Here is a 26149-nt window from a genome sequence, read left to right as displayed (position 1 = left end):
GCCATTATGCATTTTAAGATAGCGTCAGAATAACGAAATCGACCTTTTTTTGTATATCCCCATACCCAGTACGAATATTGTAAACTAGCTTGCTAAGGGTCCGGCGCCGATTGACCGACGCATAGGGCTGAGATAAAAGTTCTTCACTGCTGGCGATCCGGAGCCAGCGTCTTCACCTGCTGCCAGCCAAGGTTCTCGTCAACTGTGCGGATTTCAGCGGCTAGACTTCGCCGCCACGAGCTTTTGGGCCTGCCTCTTCTTCGATGCCCATCTGGATTTCAATCAAGCGCCTCTCTGCAAATCTCGTTTTCATCTCTTCGCAGCGTGTGCCCAATCCATCTCCACTTACGTTCCCGAATCTAGATTTCTAGCGCCTTTTGATGACACCGGCGATGAAGTTCAACGTTTGAGATCCAGTTGCCAGGCCACCAAGCGCGGATGATGTTCCGCAGGCAGCGATTCACAAAAACCTGCAGTTTTCGCGTCGTCACCGCATATGTGCACCAAGTTTCGCACCCGTACAGCAATACGGATTTGACGTTTGAGTTGAAGATTCGGATTTTTGTTCGTAGAGAGATCTGGCGTGAGCGCCAGATGTTTCGGAGAGTCGCAAACGCAAATCGGGCTTTTCTGATCCGGGTTTCGATGTCCTTCTTGGTACCACCATCAGGCGTAATCTGGCTACCAAGATACTGGAAGCACTCCATTGTCTCAACCTGTTGTCCAGCTACCACGAAGCGACTTCCACTGAGCTTTAAAATTCTGCAAATGACTAAAAACCGCACGAAAGCTTTACAATATTGGTATTCGTTGAAAGGGATAAACTAGAAGAACCAGACCCTGATTGTTTTTGGCAACCCGCTCAAACATTTTGTGTAGTCAAAATTGAACAATTTTTTCCCCACCTTTGTTTTTACTTAGTACTACATTTTTTATCATGTTTTTGATGCATTTAGCACTTTTCGTGTTTTGTCGATAGTTTTTGTATTTTGCCATATTTGCTATTTATGTCATTGTATTATGTCTATCATGCTAATATGTCTAAATTGTATTGGTCCTATTATAGCGAAAACTAAAAGGTAATGTTGTTTTTGTTATTTGTTTGATTTAGGGACATGTGCCAAAATCGGATGTTGCTGAAATCGAATGTTGCCAAAAACGATCGGAGTCTGTATTGTGGATGTTTTGTGCGAATTTGGGACACTTACAGCATTTCAGAGTAAAGCGAAAAGAGAAAATCGACAACTACTCGTTTAGCCCTTTTACCCAATACCAATATTGTTGAGGTTTCATACGATTATAAGTCATATACAACATTTTAAAGTTCAGCGGAAATCACCATTTTGAATTTGTATGGCGTCAAATAACGAACTTCGACTTTTACTGGTTCATCTCTTTCAACTAATATCCATATTGTAAGGGTTTGAGGCGATTTTCAGTCATTTACAGTATTCTCAAGTTGAGTGGTAGCCGCCATCTTGGAATTTAATATGGCGACGGACAACGAAATTTGACTTCTACTCGATTATTACTTTCACCTAATAACAATATTAAGATGGTTTCATGATATTTTCAGTTATTTACAACTTTGAAATTAAAAGCGGAAGCCACCATCTTGTATTAATGATGGCGTCAAGCAACAAATTTTGTTCCTCCTATTTGAACCCTTTCACTCAATACTCATATTGTAGAGTAAATCATTCCACTTCCGGTAATTCGAAGTATTCATAGATTTTTAAAAAAAAATATTATTTTAACTCAAAACCAATACACAGAACCTATCAAAAATGTGTAAAAATGGGAATTCCAATTCAAATATGTGCTATCTAATCTGAACGTGAAGGTTTACAGATAATTTTGGAGAACATTATTCTTCTTTCATTCAAATCTTTACTAATCAAATAAACATTCAAATAAATTGTTTAAATGGTGAAGTTTAAAATAAGATTATTCTAAAACAATATATAAGCAACACTAAAAATTTAATTCTAAAAACAGAAGAAACCTTACCAGTCATCATTACCGATTCTCACCGAAATCCGTTCTGCGTTGAAATCATATGAAGACCCCATATATTATGCAACTTTGACAACTTCTGTCTTCTCAACAAACAAGTTGTCGATTTTGTCGTTGTCGATTTTTTTCGTGGGCGGGATGAAATTTGAGTTCAAGGAAAAAGGCTCCGCTGCATAAGAATTTAATAGCTATTGAAAATTTACGACCGTCCGTCGGGCTGTGGCGCGCCGCCAGGTCATCATAAGCGAGGGTAAAAGTGGGGCACGCTCATGCGCGGTCCTATGGGGGGGGTGATCTGGGTGATCACCCCCCCCCCCCCCCCAAGTGGCAAAAAACCGTTACAAAATACTCGCAAACGCTGGAATTTCTATAGAAACTTCGAACTTTTCCTAGTGGGTGTTCTTTCGAATTTTCAAAATTTTCCACTCCGTGGGGATGATTGTTAAAATAAAAGAATTTATTATTTTCTTAAATTCTTAAAATTGGAAAAATTGGGTCCACCAAACTAAAACAGCTGTAACTTGAAATTCTCTAGACCGATTTTCACCAAATTAATTTAGTTAAAGCACTTACAGTGTTAAATTTAATTTGCTGACCGTATATGTTTCTTTTATACATTTTTTATACATTCATATCTATTCAATTTTCTAAAAATATCAAAAATTCTACTTCTAGAATTAGAGGTGATGAACAAAATCTGATAAAAATTGAGTTCCAGAATAAACCTCCAAAAACAGTTTTTTAAACACAGGCTCCGAAAACATGCCTATGTATTAATTTTTCCCAGATGAGATTAAATCAGTGATACTAATATCCCGTCTTCACTCGACTGTTTTCTCGGGAACAAGGTAATCGCTCAAGATATTTTTCTAATTTTTGACCAACACGGCTGGAGTTCCAAATTAACACCAAATATATCACCGATACTGTAACTCATCAACACAATAATGCTTAAAATTTTAAGTAGAAATCCAGCTTAATAATTTAAGTTGCAAATCCACCCTGAATCTGAAAGTTCCGTTATTCCAATTGCAACTGATTAGGACTTTTCATTGAAAAATAGTATGAGCTTTAAGGAATGAACCTTTTACATTTTAAATTGTACAATAAGTTTGAAAATATAGAGAACATGATAATAAACATATTGAGTGTATGAACCAAAAATACGATTTTTCACTTTTTTACTAAATCATTCGTTCCAAATTTGTAGCAATTTCTTTCGATTCAGTTCCATTAATTTTAAAATCTATGAGAGCTTGAAATTTAAGAGAAAACAAATAAAAATAAAGTATCGAAAGCTGCATACCTAAGAATTTGATTTTAATGATTTTGTTTTTGAATTAAATTTATATTTAGAAATTGAAGAAACGAAACAAGAGTTTGTATTAATTCGTTTTTTCGAATCACGATTCAGCAATATAATTCAGAAAAACAATAAAATATTCAGTTTTAAATTCTTAGCAATTGTTAACACTTTCTCAAATGAATGTTTGGATTTCCAAAGATATTGTTGCTAAACGAGAATCACTAAAATATTGGTGAGAGTTTTGCGGTGATATATAGAAACTCAAGAAAAATATTGTAGATAACTTCAGAATTTTTTCATATTTTCTTCTATAAAAATGTGTGTATTTTTTCATTTGTAAAATAACATCGGAAGATTCTATTAAGAGTTCCAAAATTAATAATTTTTAAACTGCTGAATATTCAAATTATGAAAATGATCATTTTAACAACAATTGTTCGCAGTGAATATTAAAGATTCGCAGATTGTTTTATAAAGGGATGCATAAGTTGTTTAAAAGGATATCAAAATATGTATGTAGAGAAAGTTTGTAAAACTTCTCTAATTTCAAATTTTTTAAAATACAAACCTCAAATTTAGTTCAATGAAATTTGAAGGGAAGAAGAGAAGCAGTTTGCATCATGTTCGTGTAATATTATTTTTTTTTAAAGAAGTGTATCTTATCAAGTTCATCTATTACTTTGATGAATAATCATTTAGATAAAAAAAAAATTGTTTGAATTATTACAAATTTTATGCTGATATGAATTTTTTTTTTTTCAAGAACGCATTTTCAGCCTCTATTTTTATCTAAATGTTTAACTCGACATTCAAAAGGGTATTTATCAATTCACAAGTCCACAGAAATCACATTTTTTTAGATGAAAGGAACTTAAGAGCTTATTTTGATTTTTGTTGGTGCCCGAAATTATTTTCAAATAGGTTAAAATTTTTTAAGTAAATTCTGCACTTTTCTGACAAAACTTTTAAACATTACAATTAAAATTCGAAATATGAGTTAATACCACATTTCTATCCCCAAAGACGCAAGTAATTTTGACTTCTTTGGAAAGAAAATGAAGTTTTCTGTTTGTTTACTGTTCCCAATTCTGTAAAATAATAGACTTTTAACGAATGTTTAAAGAAGTAATGACCACATTGAATTAAAGATATTTCTCAAAGCAGAAACCAAATTGATTTTCAGACCTTAGCAATTTTTTTTTGAATGGAATAAAATCTTTGTTTTTAAAAACTTTCTTAAGTAATCTTTGAAATACTTGTCTTTCCGATTTATTAAAAACTGTAGATTTTTCAGAATCAGTTTTTTTTTCATGTTAACTTGTCAGTTCATCAGTTATCAATGATTGACTTCACTCAAAACTGATTCATTTAAAAATTTATAAACTCCATATCACCAAAACGAGAGGTGATAAATAAAATCTAATTGAATATTCGAGTTCAGCGCACCAAAATCTACTAAATCAATCATTAAAACATAGACACCAAAATGCTATCTCTTGAATTAATTTGGTAAGACGTTTTTATTTGAAAAAAAAAAATCAAAAATTTTCAAATGTCCAAAACTAATCTTTTTTATCTTCATATTTATGAAGAGTTTAATCACCGTGATTCTATTCGTTAATTTAATTTATCGACCTTATCGGTGAAAATTAAAAGAACATAACTTAGAACATTTCAACATTATGAAAATTCTTGGCAAATAGGAAGTTAGAAGAAATGTATGGATATTCAAAATTAGAGATAAGAATTCTATAAGAAGCATTTTAATCACATCTCATCAATTCTTTCCTCATGGATCAAAAAAATAAACAATTAAATTAATATGGTTAATAATTGAAATTATTATCTATTATTCTGACCTGATCTGATTTTTTGTTAGAATTCAAGTTTAATTTTTGATCAAATCTGGTGTTGTATTTGGTTTTTTTTCTTCTGGCTCAAATTATGGCTTTATTAAAATTTTAATTAGCATTTCGTTTCTGATTTTTTGAAAATACTTGATTTTTTATAAATACAAAATAAGAACCAACATTTCGAATAATTTATTAAAGACTAGCCAGAAATAAAATTGATTTGAAATTTTGATTTTGATTTATTTTGATTTGTATCAGTATTTTTTTTTTCGAGTTTGTGTGATCATTCTGGGTTTGATTATGGTTTTGGAAATAAATTTGCCTATTTATTGTCCTCTATTTTGGAAAACCCCCCACCCATGGACGTGTCCTTCGCACGGGTTTGGTGTGCAGCAAATATTTAAGTCTCATTTGAAACTGTAAACTCCCCCCACTTGCTCTCTCCAAATCAACTTTTTTCCACCATATATTTAGATACGTTATCGACTGATTTTTGAAAATTTTGAAAATCACCCCCCCCCCCCCCCCCCCAAGAGCCAGCTCTAGGACCGCCCCTGGGCACGCTATAGAATCTAACTCCAACTTCGGGGTGATTTTCGTTCCATTGGTTTTCGCGGGAATATTTATGTTACTTCTGCAGAATTCAGCAATGAGCTTAATAAATAAAAGGTGTGTCTTCTGTCGATCTGTGCAGTATTGATCGCAAATTTGTGGGTGGAAACCTTATATAAAATATAATTACAGTACTCGGGCGGGTAGACTCGAACATAACGACATCTGCAAGGCTTTAATAACTAAAAGTCCTAAACAGAGCAAAGAGTTTGTGTTCGCGTCTTTGACAGTCTTTTATTCAAATATCAGTGAAGCATTTCCAACAGTAAAGTGCTAAAATATTAATCATCCTTAAGAATCATGAGTCAAGATATTAATTTACAAATAATTCCTAAACTAGAACAAATACTGAAAAAAGTGTTGTGCTTTAAAGAAACGGTTTTTGAACAACCCAATCAACCTGTACAATAAAAAAAATTGAAAAGTTTGTGAACATTACACTTGGAAATATCTCGTTTTTTTTTCTTTTGCAAGATTAATATACACTTTGAGATAGAAATTTAAAACAAACACAAGTTACACCCTTAATCGTATTTTACAGTACTTAAAGCTTTTCATCCCTGGTAAAGGTTTAATCCGCCCGTTAAAGAGTGATTTGTGTTATTGCCCGAGAGCACAACTGGCAATACTCGTAACAATTTGTTACCATTACCGACAACCGCAAAAAAGGGCACTTTGAACTCATAGTCATGTAGGCTCATTTGAATCAACATGCCATCTTCGGCGCACATTTCCGGCGACAGAAGCAGCAGCAGCAATCAAATAACTTCTCAGACTCCCCTGGATTCTCCTCCAACATCAACGCGATTTAAGTGTACAGAGCCAAAAAAAAAAGAATGCTCCACAAATCGTTCTAGTTCTCGTCGACGCCATTATCGAGTTCTGGCGGCGGATCACGCTTTTCACATTGAACCCATAACATCCTCCTCCTCGGTTTCGGTTCTACAGTTCCGGCAAAATGATGGCGATGGTCGGATGATGTTCCTGGAGTCGCTAATCCGTGCCAAACGACTTCCGTGTGACGGCTGTCTGACTAGTTAGAAGAAGATTCAGGAAACGGAAAACAAGACGTTCTGACACATTTAGAAAGTCGAATGGGATTTCTAATTCGGAAAACTTTAAAATACACGTTTTAAAGTAATCCGAAGGATTACTTTAAATCTAGTTTTTCTACAATTAATAATAAAAAACTGTCATAGGATTTTTTTTCTTTTATTTTAGATTCAAGTGTCATTTTAGGTGGGTCAACATCAAAATAATTGCTGTCATATTTCAGTCCAAGGGTTCCCATTTATTTTCCATTACACATTAAGTGCTCAAATATCAGAAATCATCTACCGAAAAAAATCTCTTAGAACACCCTTAGTACAGTCATTAGACCCAAGTATTCCAACGGAGGAAAAATCCTTTCTAAAAGCAGTGCCAGCTCATAAACCACCACCGAAACATAAAGCCATCGTCGTTTTTGCGGGCTCACCTTTTTCCCCAATTTATTTGTAGAGGTGAACGGTGCTGCCATCTAAAGAAATACATATTCCTCTATTACTTTTGTACCGCAACAGGAAAAATAGAAGCAAACTTAGCGCGACCCCATGAACCATATTTATGAAGGTACGAAGGTTTGTGAGCCTTTTTTTAAGCTGGACCAATTTTTGCTGGGACTGTGTTGCACAAACTGGGTCCTTTTTCTTGTTTGGGTTGACGGTATGGATGGTTTAGTTGTGTTTTCTTTTTACAGATGAATTGTTTGCTCTGCTCGAGAAACATTTATGCTTTTATCAGCGAAAGATAGGGTAAAAAGTGCTAGGATTCGTACTTTGCTTGAGACGAACGGCCCTAAAGCCTTTGAATTTATTAGAATTTTGGTAGATTAATTAGATGTTGATGTATGATAACCGAAACCTTCAAAAATCCTTTACTGATTTCATCTTTAGATTAAACATTATATTTTTTTAAAATATTAAGGTTCAAAATGGATTGTTCATATTGTTTTTTAATGTTTTGACATAAAATTATTAAATTGATAAATATTTTAATAACATAAAGTCGAATCAAACCTCATTATGAAAGATGTAAACGTTTTGTATCATATTGACTACCTCCATCAATTTATCAGACAATAGTTAGCTAAGCTCAACTAGTCATAAATTGCTGTTGTCTTCCCCCGAATCAATGCTCAGTAATTTTCATTTCAAACAGTAGCGTCCGCCTCATTTTCCACCCGCACCTTCTCATAAATATATTTATTCCAAACCACCGCAAAACCTTGGCGATGTGGCGACGCTGCCCAAACCAAGGACCTCCGCAAGTCCCAGTTACAAATGTGCCCATTAGCTTTCGTTTTCCTTTGAAGAGATCCGTCGCCATCGTCGTCGCCAAGCGAAAACAGACAGGAGCTAAATTATGCAAAGCCTTTATCGATACGATTTACATGTGGCCACCACATAGATCTCCGCATGTTTGTTTGTGGTGGGTGCTCAAATATGGCAGACCTCACCTGGCACACCTGCCACAAAAGGAACCAGAAGGAAGAAAATCTACCGGAATCAACATCACCAAACTAGGGAAAAAGGAAAGAGGTAGACAGACGCACATTAGGCACATTTGTAACACCCGACAGTAAAGTAGTATTGCAAACATGGAAAACACCTGTTCCGGTTTCCTCGTCATAAGTTAATGTAGGAGGTAGAAAGGAAGGCAGGTGAGGAAGTTCTGATTCCCCAGTCGAGCAGAGAAGCAATTTATCATCGACTAATAGGTGCAAACCAACAAGGATCGTTCTGGGAAATGTGTGTGTCTGATTTTCACCGTTCATCGGTTCACACAGTCATAAAAATATCGGTGAAGTAATTTACTGCCGATATCAATTATTTCCCACAAGCCCTCATCATCGGGGTGAGCTCGTTTTATAGGTTTAAAAATAGATGAAAATGGCAGCCACCCAACACTGGAAATAGCCTCATTAACTGAAAGAGAATTGAACTTAAATATTTGCCTCTCTTATTGTGATAGAATTGGTCATTAAACTTAGAAAAAACTACTGCAAACATTACTACCTACTTTCTACATTTCTACAACATTTTCATGATTTGTTGCTTTTAAAGAGTTAATTGATTTTCTAGATTTTCTTGATTTTCTTGATTTACTTAATTTTCTTGATTTTCTTGATTTTCTTGATTTTCTTGATTTTCTTGATTTTCTTGATTTTATTGATTTTCTTGATTTTCTTCATTTTCGTGATTTCCTCATTTTCATGATTTTCTTGAGTTTCTTGATTTTCTTTTTTTGATTTCATTGATTTTCTTGATTTTCTGGATTTTCTTGATTTTCATGATTTTCTTGATTTTCTAGAATTTCTTGCTTTTCTTGATTTTCTTGATTTTCTTGATTTTCTGATTTTCTTGATTTTCTTGATTTTCTTGATTTTCTCGATTTTCTTGATTTTCTTGATTTTCTTGATTTTCTTAATTTCCTTGATTTTCTTGATTTCTTAATTTTCTCGACTTTCTTGATTTTTTTGATTTGCTTGATTTTCTTGATTTTCTTGATTTTCTTGTTTTTCTTGATTTTCTTGATTTTCTTGATTTTCTTGATTTTCTTGATTTTCTTGATTTTCTTGATTTTCTTGATTTTCTTTATGTTCTTGATTTTTTTGATTTTCTAGATTAATTTGATTTTCTTGATTTTCTTGAATTTCCTGATTTTCTTGATTTTCTTAATTTCATTGATTTTTTGATTTTTTTTTTATTTTCTTCATTTTTTATTTTCTTGATTTTTTATTTTCTTGATTTTCTAGAATTTCTTGCTTTTCTTGATTTTCTTGATTTTCTTGATTTTCTGATTTTCTTGATTTTCTTAATTTCCTTGATTTTCTTGATTTTCTTGATTTTCTTGATTTTCTTGATTTTCTTGATTTTCTTGATTTTTTTGATTTTCTAGATTAACTTGATTTTCTTGATTTTCTTGAATTTCCTGATTTTCTTGATTTTCTTAATTTCATTGATTTTTTGTTTTTTTTTTATTTTCTTGATTTTCTTGATTTTCTAATTTTCTTGATTTTCTTGATTTTCTTGATTTCATTGATATTCTTGATTTTCTTGATTTTCTTGGTTTTCTTGATTTTCTTGATTTTCTTGATTTTCTTGATTTTCTTGATTTTCTTGATTTTCTTGATTTCTTGATTTTCTTGATTTTCTTGATTTTCTTGATTTTCTTGATTTTTTTGATTTTTTTGATTTTCTTGATTTTCTCGATTTTCTCGATTTTCTTGATAATCTTGATTTTCCTGGTTCTCTTAATTTTCTTGATTTTCTGGATTTTCTTGATTTTCTTCCTTTTCTTGGTAATCCTGATTTTCTTAATTTCCTTCATTTTCTTGATTTTTCCTAATTTTCCTGATTTTATTGATTTTTTTAATTGTCTTGATTTTCTTGATTTTCTTGATTTTCTTGATTTTCTTGATTTTCTTGATTTTCTTGATTTTCTTGATTTTCTTGATTTTCTTGATTTTCTTGATTTTCTTGATTTTCTTGATTTTCTTGATTTTCTTGATTTTCTTGATTTTCTTGATTTTCATGATTTTCTTGATTTTCTTGATTTTCTTGATTTTCTTGATTTTCTTGATTTCTTGATTTTTTTGATTTTCTTCATTTTCTTGATTTTCTTGATTTTCTTGATTTTCTTGATTTTCTTGATTTTCTTGATTTTCTTGATTTTCTTGATTTTCTTGATTTTCTTGATTTTCTTGATTTTCTTGATTTTCTTGATTTTCTTGATTTTCTTGATTTTCTTGATTTTCTTGATTTTCTTGATTTTCTTGATTTTCTTGATTTTCTTGATTTTCTTGATTTTCTTGATTTTCTTGATTTTCTTGATTTTATTGATTTTCTTGATTTTCTTGATTTTCTTGATTTTCTTGATTTTCTTGATTTTCTTGATTTCCTTGATTTTCTCGTTTTTCTTGATTTTCTTGATTTTCTTGATTTTCTTGATTTTCTTGATTTTCTTAATTTTCTTGATTTTCTTGATTTTCTTGATTTTCTTGATTTGTAAATGTCTCCAATAACTGAAATCTAGGATTCAAACTTAAATATTTACTATTATCATTGCGATTGAATTGGTCATCAAAATTCGATAAAAGCTACATTTAACACTACTGTCTTCTGAAATCAATTCTGCAGCATTTTCTTTATTTTTTTTTTTAATCTCATGATTTTCCTTTTTTTCTTGATTTTTTTTTATTTTCTCGATTTTCTTGATTTTTTGATTTTCTTGGCTTTCTTGTTTTTTTTTATTTTCTTGAATTTCTTCGTTGTTTTATTGTTTTGAATTTTCTATATTTTGTTGATTTTCTTGATTTGCTTGATTTTTTTGATTTTTTTTATTTTCTTGATTTTCTTGATCTTCTTGATTTCCTTGATTTTCGTGATTTTCTTGATTTTCTTTTTTTTTATTTTCGTGATTTTCTTGATTTTCTTGATTTGCTTAATATTCATTATTTTCTTGATTTTCTTGATTCATGAATTTTTAACATTTTTTTCATTTTTGATTTTTTGATTTTCTTAGTTCGTGGATTTGCCTTGTTTTTTGGATTTTCTTGATTTTCTTCATTTCTTTGAATTTCATTGATTTTCTTGACTTTTTCTATGTTTTTAATCTTCTTGATTTTCATCATATTTTTTTTTCTTTTGTTGATTTCAATAGACCTTTTTCATCGCACATCTTCATTTGTTTATCGGTTAATGTCGGCTCTCTGTTCAGATTTGTAAGGCTATTGTCAGTGTTTAGATTTTAAAGATTGAAAACAAATGCTTTGTTGTTTTCAAAAAAAACTACTCAGAAATGGTTTGTTTTAAACACATGATCCTTTCTTATTCGATTTGATTTTCTTGATTTTCTTGATTTTCTGATTTTCTTGATTTTCTTGATTTTCTTGATTTTCTTGATTTTCTTGATTTTCTTGATTTTCTTGATTTTCTTGATTTTCTTGATTTTCTTGATCTTCTTGATTTTCTTGATTTTGTTGATTTTCTTAATTTCCTTGATTTTCTTGATTTCTTAATTTTCTCGACTTTCTTGATTTTTTTGATTTGCTTGATTTTCTTGATTTTCTTGTTTTTCTTGGTTTTCTTGATTTTCTTGATTTTCTTGATTTTCTTGATTTTCTTGATTTTCTTGATTTTCTTGATTTTCTTGATTTTCTTGATTTTCTTGATGTTCTTGATTTTTTTGATTTTCTAGATTAATTTGATTTTCTTGATTTTCTTGAATTTCCTGATTTTCTTGATTTTCTTAATTTCATTGATTTTTTGTTTTTTTTTTTATTTTCTTCATTTTTTATTTTCTTGATTTTTTATTTTCTTGATTTTCTAGAATTTCTTGCTTTTCTTGATTTTCTTGATTTTCTTGATTTTCTTGATTTTTTTGATTTTCTTGATTTTCTTGATTTTCTTGATTTTCTTGATTTTTTTGATTTTCTAGATTAACTTGATTTTCTTGATTTTCTTGAATTTCCTGATTTTCTTGATTTTCTTAATTTCATTGATTTTTTGTTTATTTTTTATTTTCTTGATTTTATATTTTCTTGATTTTCTTGATTTTCTAATTTTCTTGATTTTCTTGATTTTCTTGATTTTCTTGATTTCATTGATTTTCTTGATTTTCTTGGTTTTCTTGATTTTCTTGATTTTCTTGATTTTCTTGATTTTCTTGATTTTCTTGATTTTCTTGATTTTCTGATTTCTTGATTTTCTTGATTTTTTGATTTTTTTGATTTTCTTGATTTCTCGATTTTCTCGATTTTCTTGATAATCTTGATTTTCCTGGTTCTCTTAATTTTCTTGATTTTCTGGATTTTCTTGATTTTTCTTTTCCTTTTCTTGGAAATCCTGATTTTCTTAATTTCCTTCATTTTCTTGATTTTCTAATTTTCCTGATTTTATTGATTTTTTTAATTGGCTTGATTTTCTTGATTTTCTTGATTTTCTTGATTTTCTTGATTTTCTTGATTTTCTTGATTTTCTTGATTTTCTTGATTTTCTTGATTTTCTAGATTTTCATGATTTTCTTGATTTTCTTGATTTTCTTGATTTCTTGATTTTTTTGATTTTCTTCATTTTCTTGATTTTCTTGATTTTCTTGATTTTCTTGATTTTCTTGATTTTCTTGATTTTCTTGATTTTCTTGATTTTCTTGATTTTCTTGATTTTCTTGATTTTCTTGATTTTCTTGATTTTCTTGATTTTCTTGATTTTATTGATTTATTGATTTTCTTGATTTTCTTGATTTTCTTGATTTTCTTGATTTTCTTGATTTTCTTGATTTTCTTGATTTCCTTGATTTTCTCGTTTTTCTTGATTTTCTTGATTTTCTTGATTTTCTTAATTTTCTTGATTTTCTTGATTTTCTTAATTTTCTTGATTTTCTTGATTTTCTTGATTTTCTTGATTTTCTTGATTTGTAAATGTCTCCAATAACTGAAACAATCTAGGATTCAAACTTAAATATTTACCATTATCATTGCGATTGAATTGGTCATCAAAATTCGATAAAAGCTACATTTAACACTACTGTCTTCTGAAATCAATTCTGCAACATTTTCTTTATTTTTTTTTTAATCTCATGATTTTCCTTTTTTTCTTGATTTTTTTTTATTTTCTCGATTTTCTTGATTTTTTTATTTTCTTGGCTTTCTTGTTTTTTTTTTTTATTTTCTTGAATTTCTTCGTTGTTTTATTGTTTTGAATTTTCTATATTTTGTTGATTTTCTTGATTTGCTTGATTTTTTTGATTTTTTTTATTTTCTTGATTTTCTTGATCTTCTTGATTTCCTTGATTTTCGTGATTTTCTTGATTTTCTTTTTTTTTATTTTCGTGATTTTCTTGATTTTCTTGATTTGCTTAATATTCATTATTTTCTTGATTTTCTTGATTCATGAATTTTTTAACATTTTTTTCATTTTGATTTTTTGATTTTCTTAGTTCGTGGATTTGCCTTGTTTTTTGGATTTTCTTGATTTTCTTCATTTCCTTGAATTTCATTGATTTTCTTGACTTTTTCTATGTTCTTAATCTTCTTGATTTTCATCATATTTTTTTTTCTTTTGTTGATTTCAATTGACCTTTGTCATCGCACATCTTCATTTGTTTATCGGTTAATGTCGGCTCTCTGTTCAGATTTGTAAGGCTATTGTCAGTGTTTAGATTTTAAAGATTGAAAACAAATGCTTTGTTGTTTTCAAAAAAACTACTCAGAAATGGTTTGTTTTAAACACATGATCCTTTCTTAATCCGATTTTATTTCTAAACTTTAGAATTCAACATGATGTCATTGGCCCTCATAGAGGCAGTCTATCATTTTGATTCATCATCCCAAGACGGAACTAACAAAGACGTGGCTAAGATTTAAAGTTCAATAAATTCATCCTGGCCGGCGCGCAGTGGCGGTGCTTCGTCTGATTTTTCCTTTGCTAGGGCAGAAAATCTTCAGCTTCGAAAGACAGACACCACGCTCAAGACAACTTCCGGTGACAGTTGCAAAATGGCACACCCATCGTGATTTATGGCACGGTAGGATTTATCGCCGATGTCGCAGCACATGTTTTAACCTTGGTCCAATTTCGGCAAAGGTACCCAACTTCCACCATTTTTCCTAACCCAACGAGACGGTATAAACAGGAAAAGGTCCTCGCCCAAACCCTTTGTTGTTACCTACTGGGTGCTGTTGTTGTGACATCGAATAAAGTGTCGTCCTCTGGCTGGAATACAGATTGTTCCTGTTCGTACAAGTCAATCGCAATTTTGGGGCCAATATGTTTGCTGTTACTTTAACGAAAATAATTCGCTTTGGTACATGTCTTCTCGAATGCTTTGAACTTACCTATAAGTATGATTGGAAGTTAACCGGTAAAGAAAAGTTGATGAAAACTGAACCTGTGTGACAAGATACATTAGAAAAATTGTTAAACTCAAGAGTGTAACATAAGATTTAACATATTTTTGAAATGAAGATTTAACTTTTTTTTTAATTTTATTTATTTCAATTTTCTTTATAAATTCCTGAAATATTACTATTATTTGCTAGCAATTTCATATGAATTTCAAACGTTTATCAGAAAACACAATCACTTTGAAGTTGGACAAATGTCCCTCGAAGGAGTTGACATTCGCCTGCAGACACCATGGTTTGCTTTCCGTATTGCTGATGGGAATTATTGCGCTTTCCTCATTGGGATTCGGTCCGGTAAAAGCGACGATGAGATATTGCCATCGATCCAAGCTCGGAGTCACTGTCGAAATTCAATATGAATGTTCCGGTGGATATTCGTTCGATTCAGGTTGTAGCGAAGCAAAACGGAAGTCAGATCCAGACGGCTATGCTGGCTCAAGATTTGTTTCAAGTATTAGCTGCATTCGGATGTCTCTTGGGGAATGTTTGACCATATCGAAACACTACACCGTGTGCTGTTTACTGATTAAGTTCGGGTTGGAATTTTATTGTGTGGATATCTATATTTTTAAGCTGCATGCGAGAAAACACTGGTATGATAAATAAAAACAGATAAACGTATCGTCTTTCAGCTTAATCACTGAAGATAAAATTCCCAAAACCAGTTTTTCATTCAGTATTGTTAAATTTTTCAAAACAACGAAAATTGTGATCATTTCATTTCAACAAACATTATGTCAGTAACCAAAGATAAAAATGTTCTAAAAGCTTGATAATACCTTATCCATGCATTTCTTACGAAAGAAATCAAGGAAATCAAGAAAATCAAGAAAATCATGAAAATCAAGAAAATCAAGAAAATCAAGAAAATCAAGAAAATCAAGTAAATCAAGAAAATCAAGAAAATCAAGAAATTCAAGAAAATCAAGAAAATCAAAAAAATCAAGAAAATCAAGAAAATCAAGAAAATTAAAAGAATTAAGAAAATCAAGAAAATCAAGAAAAATCAAGAAATCAAGAAAATCAAGAATATCAAGAAAACCAAGAAAATCAAGAAAACCAAGAAAATCAAGAAAATCAAGAAAATCAAGAAAATCAAGAAATCGAAAAATTCAAGAAAATCAAGAAAATCAAGAAAATCAAGAAAATCGAGAAAATCAAGAAAATCAAGAAAATCAAGAAAATCAAGAAAATCAAGAAAATCAAGAAAATCAAGAAAATCAAGAAAATCAAGAAAATCAAGAAAATCAAGAAAATCAAGGAAATCAAGAAAATCAAGAAAATCAAGAAAATCAAGAAAATCAAGAAAATCAAGAAAATCAAGAAAATCAAAAAATTCAAGAAAATCAAGAAAATCCAGAAAATCAAGAAAAGCAAGTGAGTCAAGAAAATCAAGAACATAAAGATAATCAAGAAAATCGAACAAATCTAAAAAATAACAAGAAAATGAAGATAACCAATAAAATCAAGAAAAACAAGAAAATCAAGAAAATCAAGAGAATCAAGAAAATCAAGAAAATCAAGAAAATCAAGAAAATCAAGAAAATCAAGAAAATCAAGAAAATCAAGAAAATCAAGAAAATCAAGAAAATCAAGAAAATCAAGAAAATCAAGAAAATCAAGAAAATCAAGAAAATCAAGAAAATAAAGAAAATCAAGAACAAAATCATTTAAAAAAAATATAAAAATCAAGAAAATTAAGAAAATTCAAAAATTCAAAAAGACAAGAAAATTGAAAAAAAAAGATACTCAAGAAAATTAAGAAAATCAAGAGAATCAAGAAAATCAAGAAAATTAAGAAAATCTTGAAAATCGGGAAAATCATAATAATCAAGAAAATCAAGAAAATCAATAAAATCAAGAAAATAAAGAAAATCAAGAAAATCAAGAAAATCAAGAAAATCAAGAAAATCAAGAAAATCAAGAAAATCAAGAAAATCAAGAAAATCAAGAAAATCAAGAAAAAATCATTTAAAAAAACTATAAAAATCAAGAAATTTAAGAAAATTAAAAAATTCAAAAAAACAAGAAAATAAAAAAAATAAAGATACTCAGAAAATTGAGAAAATCAAGGAAATCAAGAAAATGAAAAAAATTAAGAAAATCAAGAAAATCGGGAAAATCAAAAAAATCAAGAAAATCAAGAAAATCAAGAAAATCAAGAAAATCAAGAAAATCAAGAAAATCAAGAAAATCAAGAAAATCAAGAAAATCAAGAAAATCAAGAAAATCAAGAAAATCAAGAAAATCAAGAAAATCAAGAAAGTCAAGAAAATCAATAAAATCAAGAAAATCAAGAAAATCAAGAAAATCTAGAAAATCAAGAAAATCAAGATAATCAAGAAAATCAAGAAAATAGAAAATTTAGAAAATCTTGAAATTTAAGAACATCAAAAAAATTAGGAAAATCAAGAAACTCAAGAAAATGAAAAAAAAAAAAACAAGAATACCAAGAAAATCAGGAAAATCAAGAAAATAAAAAAAATCATTTAAAAGAAAATAAAAAAAAATAAAGATACTCAAGAAAATCAAGAAAATTAAGAAAATCAAGAATATTGAGAAAATCTTGAAAATCGGGAAAATCAAAAAAATCAAGAAAATCAATAAAATCAAAAAAATAAAGAAAATCAAGAAAATCAAGTGTTTAGGTAAAAGCTAGCGAGTTAGTGGTAGTGTAGTAAAGGTAGAAGAACAGAAATACGTCAAAAGTTGATCACCCGAAAGTGATCTTAAAAGGCTTTCATGAGAAATATGCTCTGTTAAATACAGAGCCCAGAGCGTAGATAATCTCAGTCAAAGTTTATGCTTTCTCCTCTCCAGCCTTGCCAGATCTACGGATTTCTACGCACTTCTACGGAGCTACGGATCGATGCTGGAAATCTACGGATTTTCAGCATTTCCTACGGATTTTCTACGGATTATCGAAAAACTTCAAGGGATTCTGCGGATAAATGAAAATTCTACCTGAAGACCAAAAAAAAAAAAGGTCATCAAGTTTTATTTTGCCGAAATCAGTACATTTTTCGATTTTCGTAAAATCTATGGACTTGAGCGGTTTTCAATCTGGCAACGCTGCTCCTCTCCATACTTTTCACCACTACAAATGATTGGTTCATTAGTGTAGGATAAACAGAATGTTCTTTATTTTTTTATACTCTGTTTTCTCATTAGCCACTTTGTACACAACACAGTTTGTAACACAGTCCAAACCAATCCGTCGCCTTGATCGCTTCGCGCAAATAAAACCCCCGTATTCAAACCGAGAAATAAAGTTATGTGTTTTAAGTTAAACTAAAATTCGCGAGTTTCGAATCGTGTCCGAAATCGTGTTCCGGTCCCAAAACATCAAGAAAAAAATCATTTAAAAAAATTATAAAAATCAAGAAAATTAAGAAAATTAAAAAATTCACGAAAACAAGAAAATAAAAAAAAAGATACTCAAGAAAATTAAGAAAATCAAGAAAATCAAGAAAATCAAGAAAATCAAGAAAATCAAGAAAATCAAGAAAATCAAGAAAATCAAGAAAATCAAGAAAATCAAGAAAATCAAGAAAATCAAGAAAATCAAGAAAATCAAGAAAATCAAGAAAATCAAGAAAATCAAGAAAATCAAGAAAATCAAGAAAATCAAGAAAATCAAGAAAATCAAGAAAATCAAGAAAATCAAGAAAATCAAGAAAATCAAGAAAAGCAAGAAAATCAAAAAAAAATCAAAAAAATCAAGAAAATCAAGAAAATCAAGAAAATCAAGAAAATCAAGAAAATCAAGAAAATCAAGAAAATCAAGAAAATCAAGAAAATCAAGAAAATCAAGAAAATCCAGAAAATCAAGAAAATCAAGAAAATCAAGAAAATCAAGAAAATCAAGAAAATCGAGAAAATCAAGAAAATCAAGAAAATCAAGAAAATCAAAAAAATCAAGAAAATCAAGAAAATCAAGAAAATCAAGATAATCAAGAAAATCAAGAAAATCAAGAAAATCAAGAAAATCAAGAAAATCAAGAAAATCAAGAAAATCAAGAAAATCAAGAAAATCAAGAAAATCAAGAAAATCAAGAAAATCAAGAAAATCAAGAAAATCAAGAAAATCAAGAAAATAAAGAAAATCAAGAAAATTGAGAAAATCAAGAAAATCAAGAAAATCAAGAAAAACAAGAAAATAAAGAAAATCAGGACAAAATAGAAAATCGGGAAAACAAAGAAAATCAGGATAATCAAGAAAATCAAGAAAAGTCAAGAAAATGAAGAATTCAAAGGAAAACGGAAAAATTAAAAAATTCAAAAAAAATCTCCGAAAAATCAATACAATTAAGAAATTAAGAAAATCAACAAAATCAAGAAAATCAACAAAATCAAGAAAATCAAGAAAATCTAGCAAATTAAGGAAATCAAGAAAACCAAGAAAATCAAGAAAATCAAGAAAATCAAGAAAATCAAGAAAATCCAGAAAATTAAGAAAATCAAGAAAATCAAGATAATCAAGAAAATCAAGAAAATCAAGAAAATCTAGGAAAACAAGAAATTCAATAAAATGAAAAATAATCATGGAAATCCAGACACTCAGTAAATTAAGAAAATATTCGTGACAATATGTGATATGTGGATATGTGGTTTTTGAGATAGCTACTATGTAAGAAGTACATATGTAAGTAAGCATTATAAAATCAATTTTTGTATCAAAATGTTGTTTTCACAGCAAAACTTTTCGTTAATTAAATTTTTCTGTAATAAATGGACACCTATTTCCATGTACAAAAATTGATAAACATTTCGTCATCAAAACGTCACCATCAAGTGGAAATATGTAAATTCTCATATCTGCTGGCTAAGTTCAAGAACATCATATAGCTTTTTAAATTAAAATTTAAAGAAACACAAAGCGCAAGTAGGATCTGCTGGAAAATCTCTGATGACAAGTATAACACAATTTGTTGGGCTCAATCGTACCTGCAATTAAAAACTTTTGCATCCTCTTGTAAACTATTCCTGTATGTATTTAAGCTCTTTCTCAAGTGTGTGTATGTGTCAATGTTGAATGTGATAAGTAGTTAGTTAACTGAACAAATGCATTGAAATCAAACGCCATCAGTATTCTATCAAAAAATTGCAAATCCTTTCACAAGCGCACCTATTTATTTAGAACATTTTACATCCATCTTTCATAGAAACATTCTCATTTTCTGCAGGTATTTTGGATTTTAGGATTATTCCGTCACCAGATAATAGAAAACCCTGTAGGTTGATCAACCAAATGTGCATGAATTGGATTTTCTCGTCAATGGTTGAAGTGTTTTGGAAGTTTGAAAACAACGACTGAACTCAGATAGATATCAACTTTTTTTTAATGTTAAAAAAAAATAATTCAAAGTATATTCAAAATTGAGAAATCTAGAGTTCTGTCTGAAGTAACCGTAAACTGTAACGTCCCCTTTGAAGGAATGCTCAATGTATCTTCGTTTTGCGTAGAGAGTATACTGTTCACTGGTCCATGATGAACTGTTGTTGGTGTGAATGGAAAAATAAATTATCTACAAATCCGGTCTAATCTTCTCTTTTGTTTCGAACTTTTTTTCTCTCTTTCTACCCCCCTCGGCTTCAAGGTCCTATCGGTGCCAGTATCGTGGCCATGTGTCCCAAGAACGTCGGCCTGCACACCAACCCTGCCCTCGCAATGTGCAAACCGACCTTCGAAGTGCGACCTCCGACTACGACGACGACGATGACGATTAATCCGCCAAGTCTGATGGCCACGCCCTCGTCAATGAATCCATCGGTGGCGTCCGGAGGAACAGGTCAAGGTGCAGCACTGATACCCCGGGATCCAGCTCCAGTTGGCGTCCTCGTCGGTGCCAAATTGAGTCTCAATGTAAACCTCAACAACAATAACAACAACAGCAGTGTGGTTAATGCTAATGGTAATGTAAATAATAGCAGCAGCAACAACAACAACAATGGAAGTAACAGCAACACCAAATGAAGTCAACCGAACACCAGAAGGAAAAGACGAAGGAAAAAACTGACTTGGAAAGCCAGCCAGATTGTGCGAAAACTCTCTCGGGCACTCGCTCGATTATTATTGGTGGGAGGAGATGATTCATAACAACAACAACTTTACCTTTGCCGCTTTTCCATTTAGGGATTAGTCGTGTGCTTTCAAGTGCATGTTAACTGCTTTTGTTTCGAAGTTTTGTTCCTTCTCTTTCTCCAAGCATAGCTTTGTACATTTTTCCGAAACAGTTACAGTCAGATTTCCCAGAAGGGATTATAGGTAGATTTTATATGTAAATAGAACAAAGTAAGCGATAAAACATTGTGTACATATTTTGCGAAGACAGCAACTTCTAGCTTTCATATAGAATCGAGCCAAAAGGGCATTCGAATAACGAACTGGTGTGCAACTTTCGGTTTTCAGCTGAACTATTCTAGCGGGTAAGGAATTAGTTTCTAAACTATATAGGTAATACAAGTGTTCTCAAAGAGAATCTTCAGGCGTGTTCTTCATACAGCTCAATTAAGAACGATGTGGAAATCAGAACTTACTTTTGATTTAGAAATTTTGTTAAATTCATATAGTTAAGAAATAATAATTCAATAATCATTGAAAAAGATACTGAAATGTCAACTTATACCCCTTCGATTGTCTGATAATGAATCTATTGGAAAAATCTCTTCGAAAGACAAAATTTCAAAAAAAAAATTAGCACAGTAAAAACCCAATTTTTTTTTAAATATTTCACCAAAAGAACAATTTAATACTCAGGATTAGTTAATACTTATGTTATGAATTCGCTTTGGTACATTTACTAATCCTATTTTGTTTAAGGTGACGGAAAGTATATATCAAAGAATGATGAAAGGACATAAGCCGTTAATATCATGAATTTAAAAAAAAATACACGTGATGTTACGATTCTTACGAATCCCACTTCAGAGAATCACTCAGACTTGTCTGTCACTCACAAGAATAGATCAACGACACTTTGTTTTGTTTGTTTTGCCAAGCGTTTCCAAAATATAAAATGCGTACACGTCGAGCTTCGCCGATCAACTGCTGGACCTTCTATCGAAAACCACTATGTATACAGGGTTGCCAATGTGCCGGATTTTTCAGGATTTGCCTGATTTTTCGAGGTCCATCCTGAAAACCTGATAAGCTTCCATGAACTCTTAATTGATTTTGCCTGATTTTCTAATTTTTATGGAAAATTTTATGTTTCTATAAACAGAATAATGTACATTTTAACCTTTATCCCCCCTAAAACGTCAATATGACACTATTTGAAGTTTGGAGGATTTAAACTTTTTGCAGACGCACGCAAATTAAAAAAAACATCTTTTGGGATCCCCAATGAATTCATAATACGCTCCTTGAAAGCCGTAAAAAAATTCCTTAAGGAGTCTAAAGCTGGGATGCAGCTCTCGAGACCTTCTTTTGCGGCCCGGGAAGCTTTTTTCAAATTAAATTTATATCTCAACTAGTCCGTTTTATGATACGTCAGTGACTTGATCATATATATACTTCAATTGTTTGGATTTGCATTTGCCCCACAATCATTCTAGTATTTGTTGTGTTCTTCAGAAGCCATAAGTGCAATATTATCTATTTGCGAAGTGTAAAGTTGAGATTTTTTTCATAATTAAGATTAAATATTTCTTCTATTCTTCTGATTTTTTTAATATTGAATTATCACTTTTAAATTTGCAAAGATTATCGCAGGAATTTTAAATCTGTTGACACCCTTATCAGAACATGAGTATCAACTTGACACTTCTCGCTTAAAACCGCTATATCTATCTTTTTTGTCAACCGATTTTTCAAAATTTAAAACTTTAGAAAACCTCGTGATGTAATTCAAATGTGTCTCTCTCTCTCTCTCTCTCTCTCTCTTATATCACCTTCAACATTTCAGTTTTCCATCATTCAAAATCCAAGAAAAAAAAATATTCGAAAAACATGGTTCGGAAAGAAGACTGTATATCAGCTACGGAATGCCTAAAAAAATTAACTTTGTGTCCAAGAAAACTGTAGATAGAAGCTAAACGTTGCAGATCTGGATATATTGTTTTGAAATTTTTAAGATCATGACCCCAGAAATTGTAAAAAAAAAGTGGTGTGAAAACAGTACTTTTCAATTAATGAATCCTCAAAATTGTTTAAGTCATACCAGAGAAATTTTGAAAAAAGGATTTGAAACTTTGAAAGTTGACGTAATTTGGGCACAATTTTACATCTTTAGGTTTTCAAAATACGAAACACAGAATTTTCGACGAATTTTCATACATATGTAGCTGTTTTTTTAACATTTTGTCAAGTTGCCATTCCTAAGATTTTTTTGCACTTAAATTCAATTTTCCACTTGATTTTGCATATATTCACGCAAGATTTCTCTTATTAATTTGTATTCACTAGAAAGGCAATTTTATAACGATTCTATTGGTGAAAAAATATGAAGTGGTGAAAAATATTAAAAAAAATAATTCAGTAACATTACGAGGTTTCACCATGATCGATAACTAGACCTTTTTATATGAAAGACAAAAAAGTATTCAGTTCGGCTTATTTTATTGAAGCTTGATTTATCCTGATTTTTATAGTCACGGTTTCCTGAATTTTGGAGAGAAAAAAATGTTGGCAACCATGCATGTGATCTATCCCACTATTGATCTCTCTTGTTTCTCTATCACCACCAACGTTGCCACATAAAAATGTCTACTTTTAAGCAAAAAAAATTTTTTTCATCTGTACTTTTTTGAAAAAAATCTGTACCAACAATATATGAGTACTCAGTGGAATTTTAACAACAAATTTCTTAATTTTTAACAACACAAGTGTTTGTAATTGACACAGTTTGAAAAAAAAGTTAACCGTTTCGCTGATAAACTATAAGTATTTCGTTCAGTCAGAATCATTTACCTGGTATATTTAAAGCCGCAGTTCTATGAATAATGCTCAATGAAAAATATCTGTACAAATCTGTACCAAATATCAAAAAACCTGTCATCTGCACTTACAGAATCTGTACTAATAATGAGTTCATAAATTTGTACTTTTATATTTAGATACATCTGTACATGTGGCAACCATAATAACATGCGTGCGTGCACATGGTCGATTGCTTCGTGCTTGCTGCAACTCATGGTCCAATGTTACGGCTTATATTCTTTCCTGTTTTGATACCTCATGTTTCTCCAATTCTCTCGATCACCTTCGAAAAAAAATCAGGATTAGTATTTCTATGAAAAATAAAATTAATTTTGCATTTTCGGCAAACATCATTCTGAAAATTGGGTTCAACATTCATTCAAATTATAATTTGCAAGGAAGAATTTACCCATTCAGTTAAAATAAAAATATTGAAAATCTCACCCTAAAATAAGCTCTTGTCCAATGTTTCGCGGAGAAGTTTCACTCAAGCGGGAAGTTGAAGTGAAAGTTAAGACAATTTTACTAGACTGAGTCAATTTGGGGTCATTTTTGAATTTCTCCAACACCGGGGTTTGAGAAATTCAAAAAAATGTCCCAAATCGAATCAGTCTATTTTTCATGCCTTAACATATTAAGTTTGTTTATCAAGTTTAGTGATGAATTTTCAAAGAAACAAATAAAACAGAAAGCATTCAATGTGATATACGTAGAGTTTAATATAAAAACAAAGGTCAAGAAATGAATACTTTAAAAAAAACATTACATTAACGCTAAGAGAGATTTGATTCATATTTATAAAGCGGATAAGTCAAAGAAGAATATAAAACAAGTGTGTAAGCTTACGTCAAACTATGGATGCTAAAACTAGCAGTGCACGGCTTTCGAATGATTCTGACTTGTGATTTTCTGAACCAATAAATGCCAAATCGATGCATGCAAAACATAAACAAACATATTTTTTTCATTTAGTGTTTTAGCTAGTAATTTTAAAAAGAAACATGCAACCTTAAATAATTCGCAACTTTTTATTTAAATTAAAAGGTAACAAAAAGATTCCGGAAAAAACTGCCTTTTTTCAAGTTATTTCTACACCAATAAAAATAAAGCACTTCGTATTTGAAACTGCTGGAAAAGTATTTTTTCTTTGCTTTAAATATCCGAAAATCCTAGGCATATGTACAAGAATAACCTACAGCTGATCGAAAATGAAAGCCAAGAAAATTACAAGACATGTGAGATAAACATATCATTATAAGTTTAAAAACAGACAGGACACATAAAATGTCTTGAAATTACACAAAATACGTGACCAAATGTAAAACAAAAATAATTAAGATTTTTTTTGTTATTTTTGTCATTTTTGTAATTTTTGTAATTTTTGTCATTTTTGTCATTTTTGTCATTTTTGTCATTTTTGTCATTTTTGTCATTTTTGTCATTTTTGTCATTTTTGTCATTTTTGTCATTTTTGTCATTTTTGTCATTTTTGTCATTTTTGTCATTTTTGTCATTTTTGTCATTTTTGTCATTTTTGTCATTTTTGTCATTTTTGTCATTTTTGTCATTTTTGTCATTTTTGTCATTTTTGTCATTTTTGTCATTTTTGTCATTTTTGTCATTTTTGTCATTTTTGTCATTTTTGTCATTTTTGTCATTTTTGTCATTTTTGTCATTTTTGTCATTTTTGTCATTTTTGTCATTTTTGTCATTTTTGTCATTTTTGTCATTTTTGTCATTTTTGTCATTTTTGTCATTTTTGTCATTTTTGTCATTTTTGTCATTTTTGTCATTTTTGTCATTTTTGTCATTTTTGTCATTTTTGTCATTTTTGTCATTTTTGTCATTTTTGTCATTTTTGTCATTTTTGTCATTTTTGTCATTTTTGTCATTTTTGTCATTTTTGTCATTTTTGTCATTTTTGTCATTTTTGTCATTTTTATCATTTTTGTCATTTTTGTCATTTTTGTCATTTTTGTCATTTTTGTCACTTTTGTCACTTTTGTCATTTTTGTCATTTTTGTCATTTTTGTCATTTTTGTCATTTTTGTCATTTTTGTCATTTTTGTCATTTTTGTCATTTTTGTCATTTTTGTCATTTTTTTCATTTTTGTCATTTTTGTCATTTTTGTCATTTTTGTCATTTTTGTCATTTTTGTCATTTTTGTCATTTTTGTCATTTTTGTCATTTTTGTCATTTTTGTCATTTTTGTCATTTTTGTCATTTTTGTCATTTTTGTCATTTTTGTCATTTTTGTCATTTTTGTCATTTTTGTCATTTTTGTCATTTTTGTCATTTTTGTCATTTTTGTCATTTTTGTCATTTTTGTCATTTTTGTCATTTTTGTCACTTTTGTCACTTTTGTCATTTTTGTCATTTTTGTCATTTTTGTCATTTTTGTCATTTTTGTCATTTTTGTCATTTTGTCATTTTTGTCATTTTTGTCATTTTTGTCATTTTTGTCATTTTTGTCATTTTTGTCATTTTTGTC

At 30.1% G+C, this 26149-nt stretch overlaps 1 protein-coding gene across 11 annotated transcripts in view; it reads left to right on the top strand.

Annotated features, from left to right (window-relative positions):
* The window catches only part of LOC129746877 (potassium voltage-gated channel protein Shaw), a 470858-nt gene extending 446108 nt beyond the window's left edge, over positions 1–24750 (top strand). For all 11 annotated transcript variants that reach the window (XM_055740790.1, XM_055740789.1, XM_055740786.1 and 8 more), the window contains one exon: positions 20335–24750. In XM_055740790.1, coding sequence (XP_055596765.1) covers positions 20335–20711 — 377 coding nt within the window. In that variant the 3' untranslated portion in view covers positions 20712–24750. The remainder of the gene's footprint in view (positions 1–20334) is intronic.
* The last annotated feature ends 1399 nt before the right edge of the window (positions 24751–26149 follow it).

The sequence above is a fragment of the Uranotaenia lowii genome, chromosome 2, assembly GCF_029784155.1.
Source record: "Uranotaenia lowii strain MFRU-FL chromosome 2, ASM2978415v1, whole genome shotgun sequence".
NCBI classification, from domain to species: Eukaryota; Metazoa; Arthropoda; class Insecta; order Diptera; family Culicidae; genus Uranotaenia; species Uranotaenia lowii.
The sequence above is the reverse complement of the archived record's forward strand: the minus strand, read 5'-3'. Positions and strand labels throughout refer to the sequence as shown.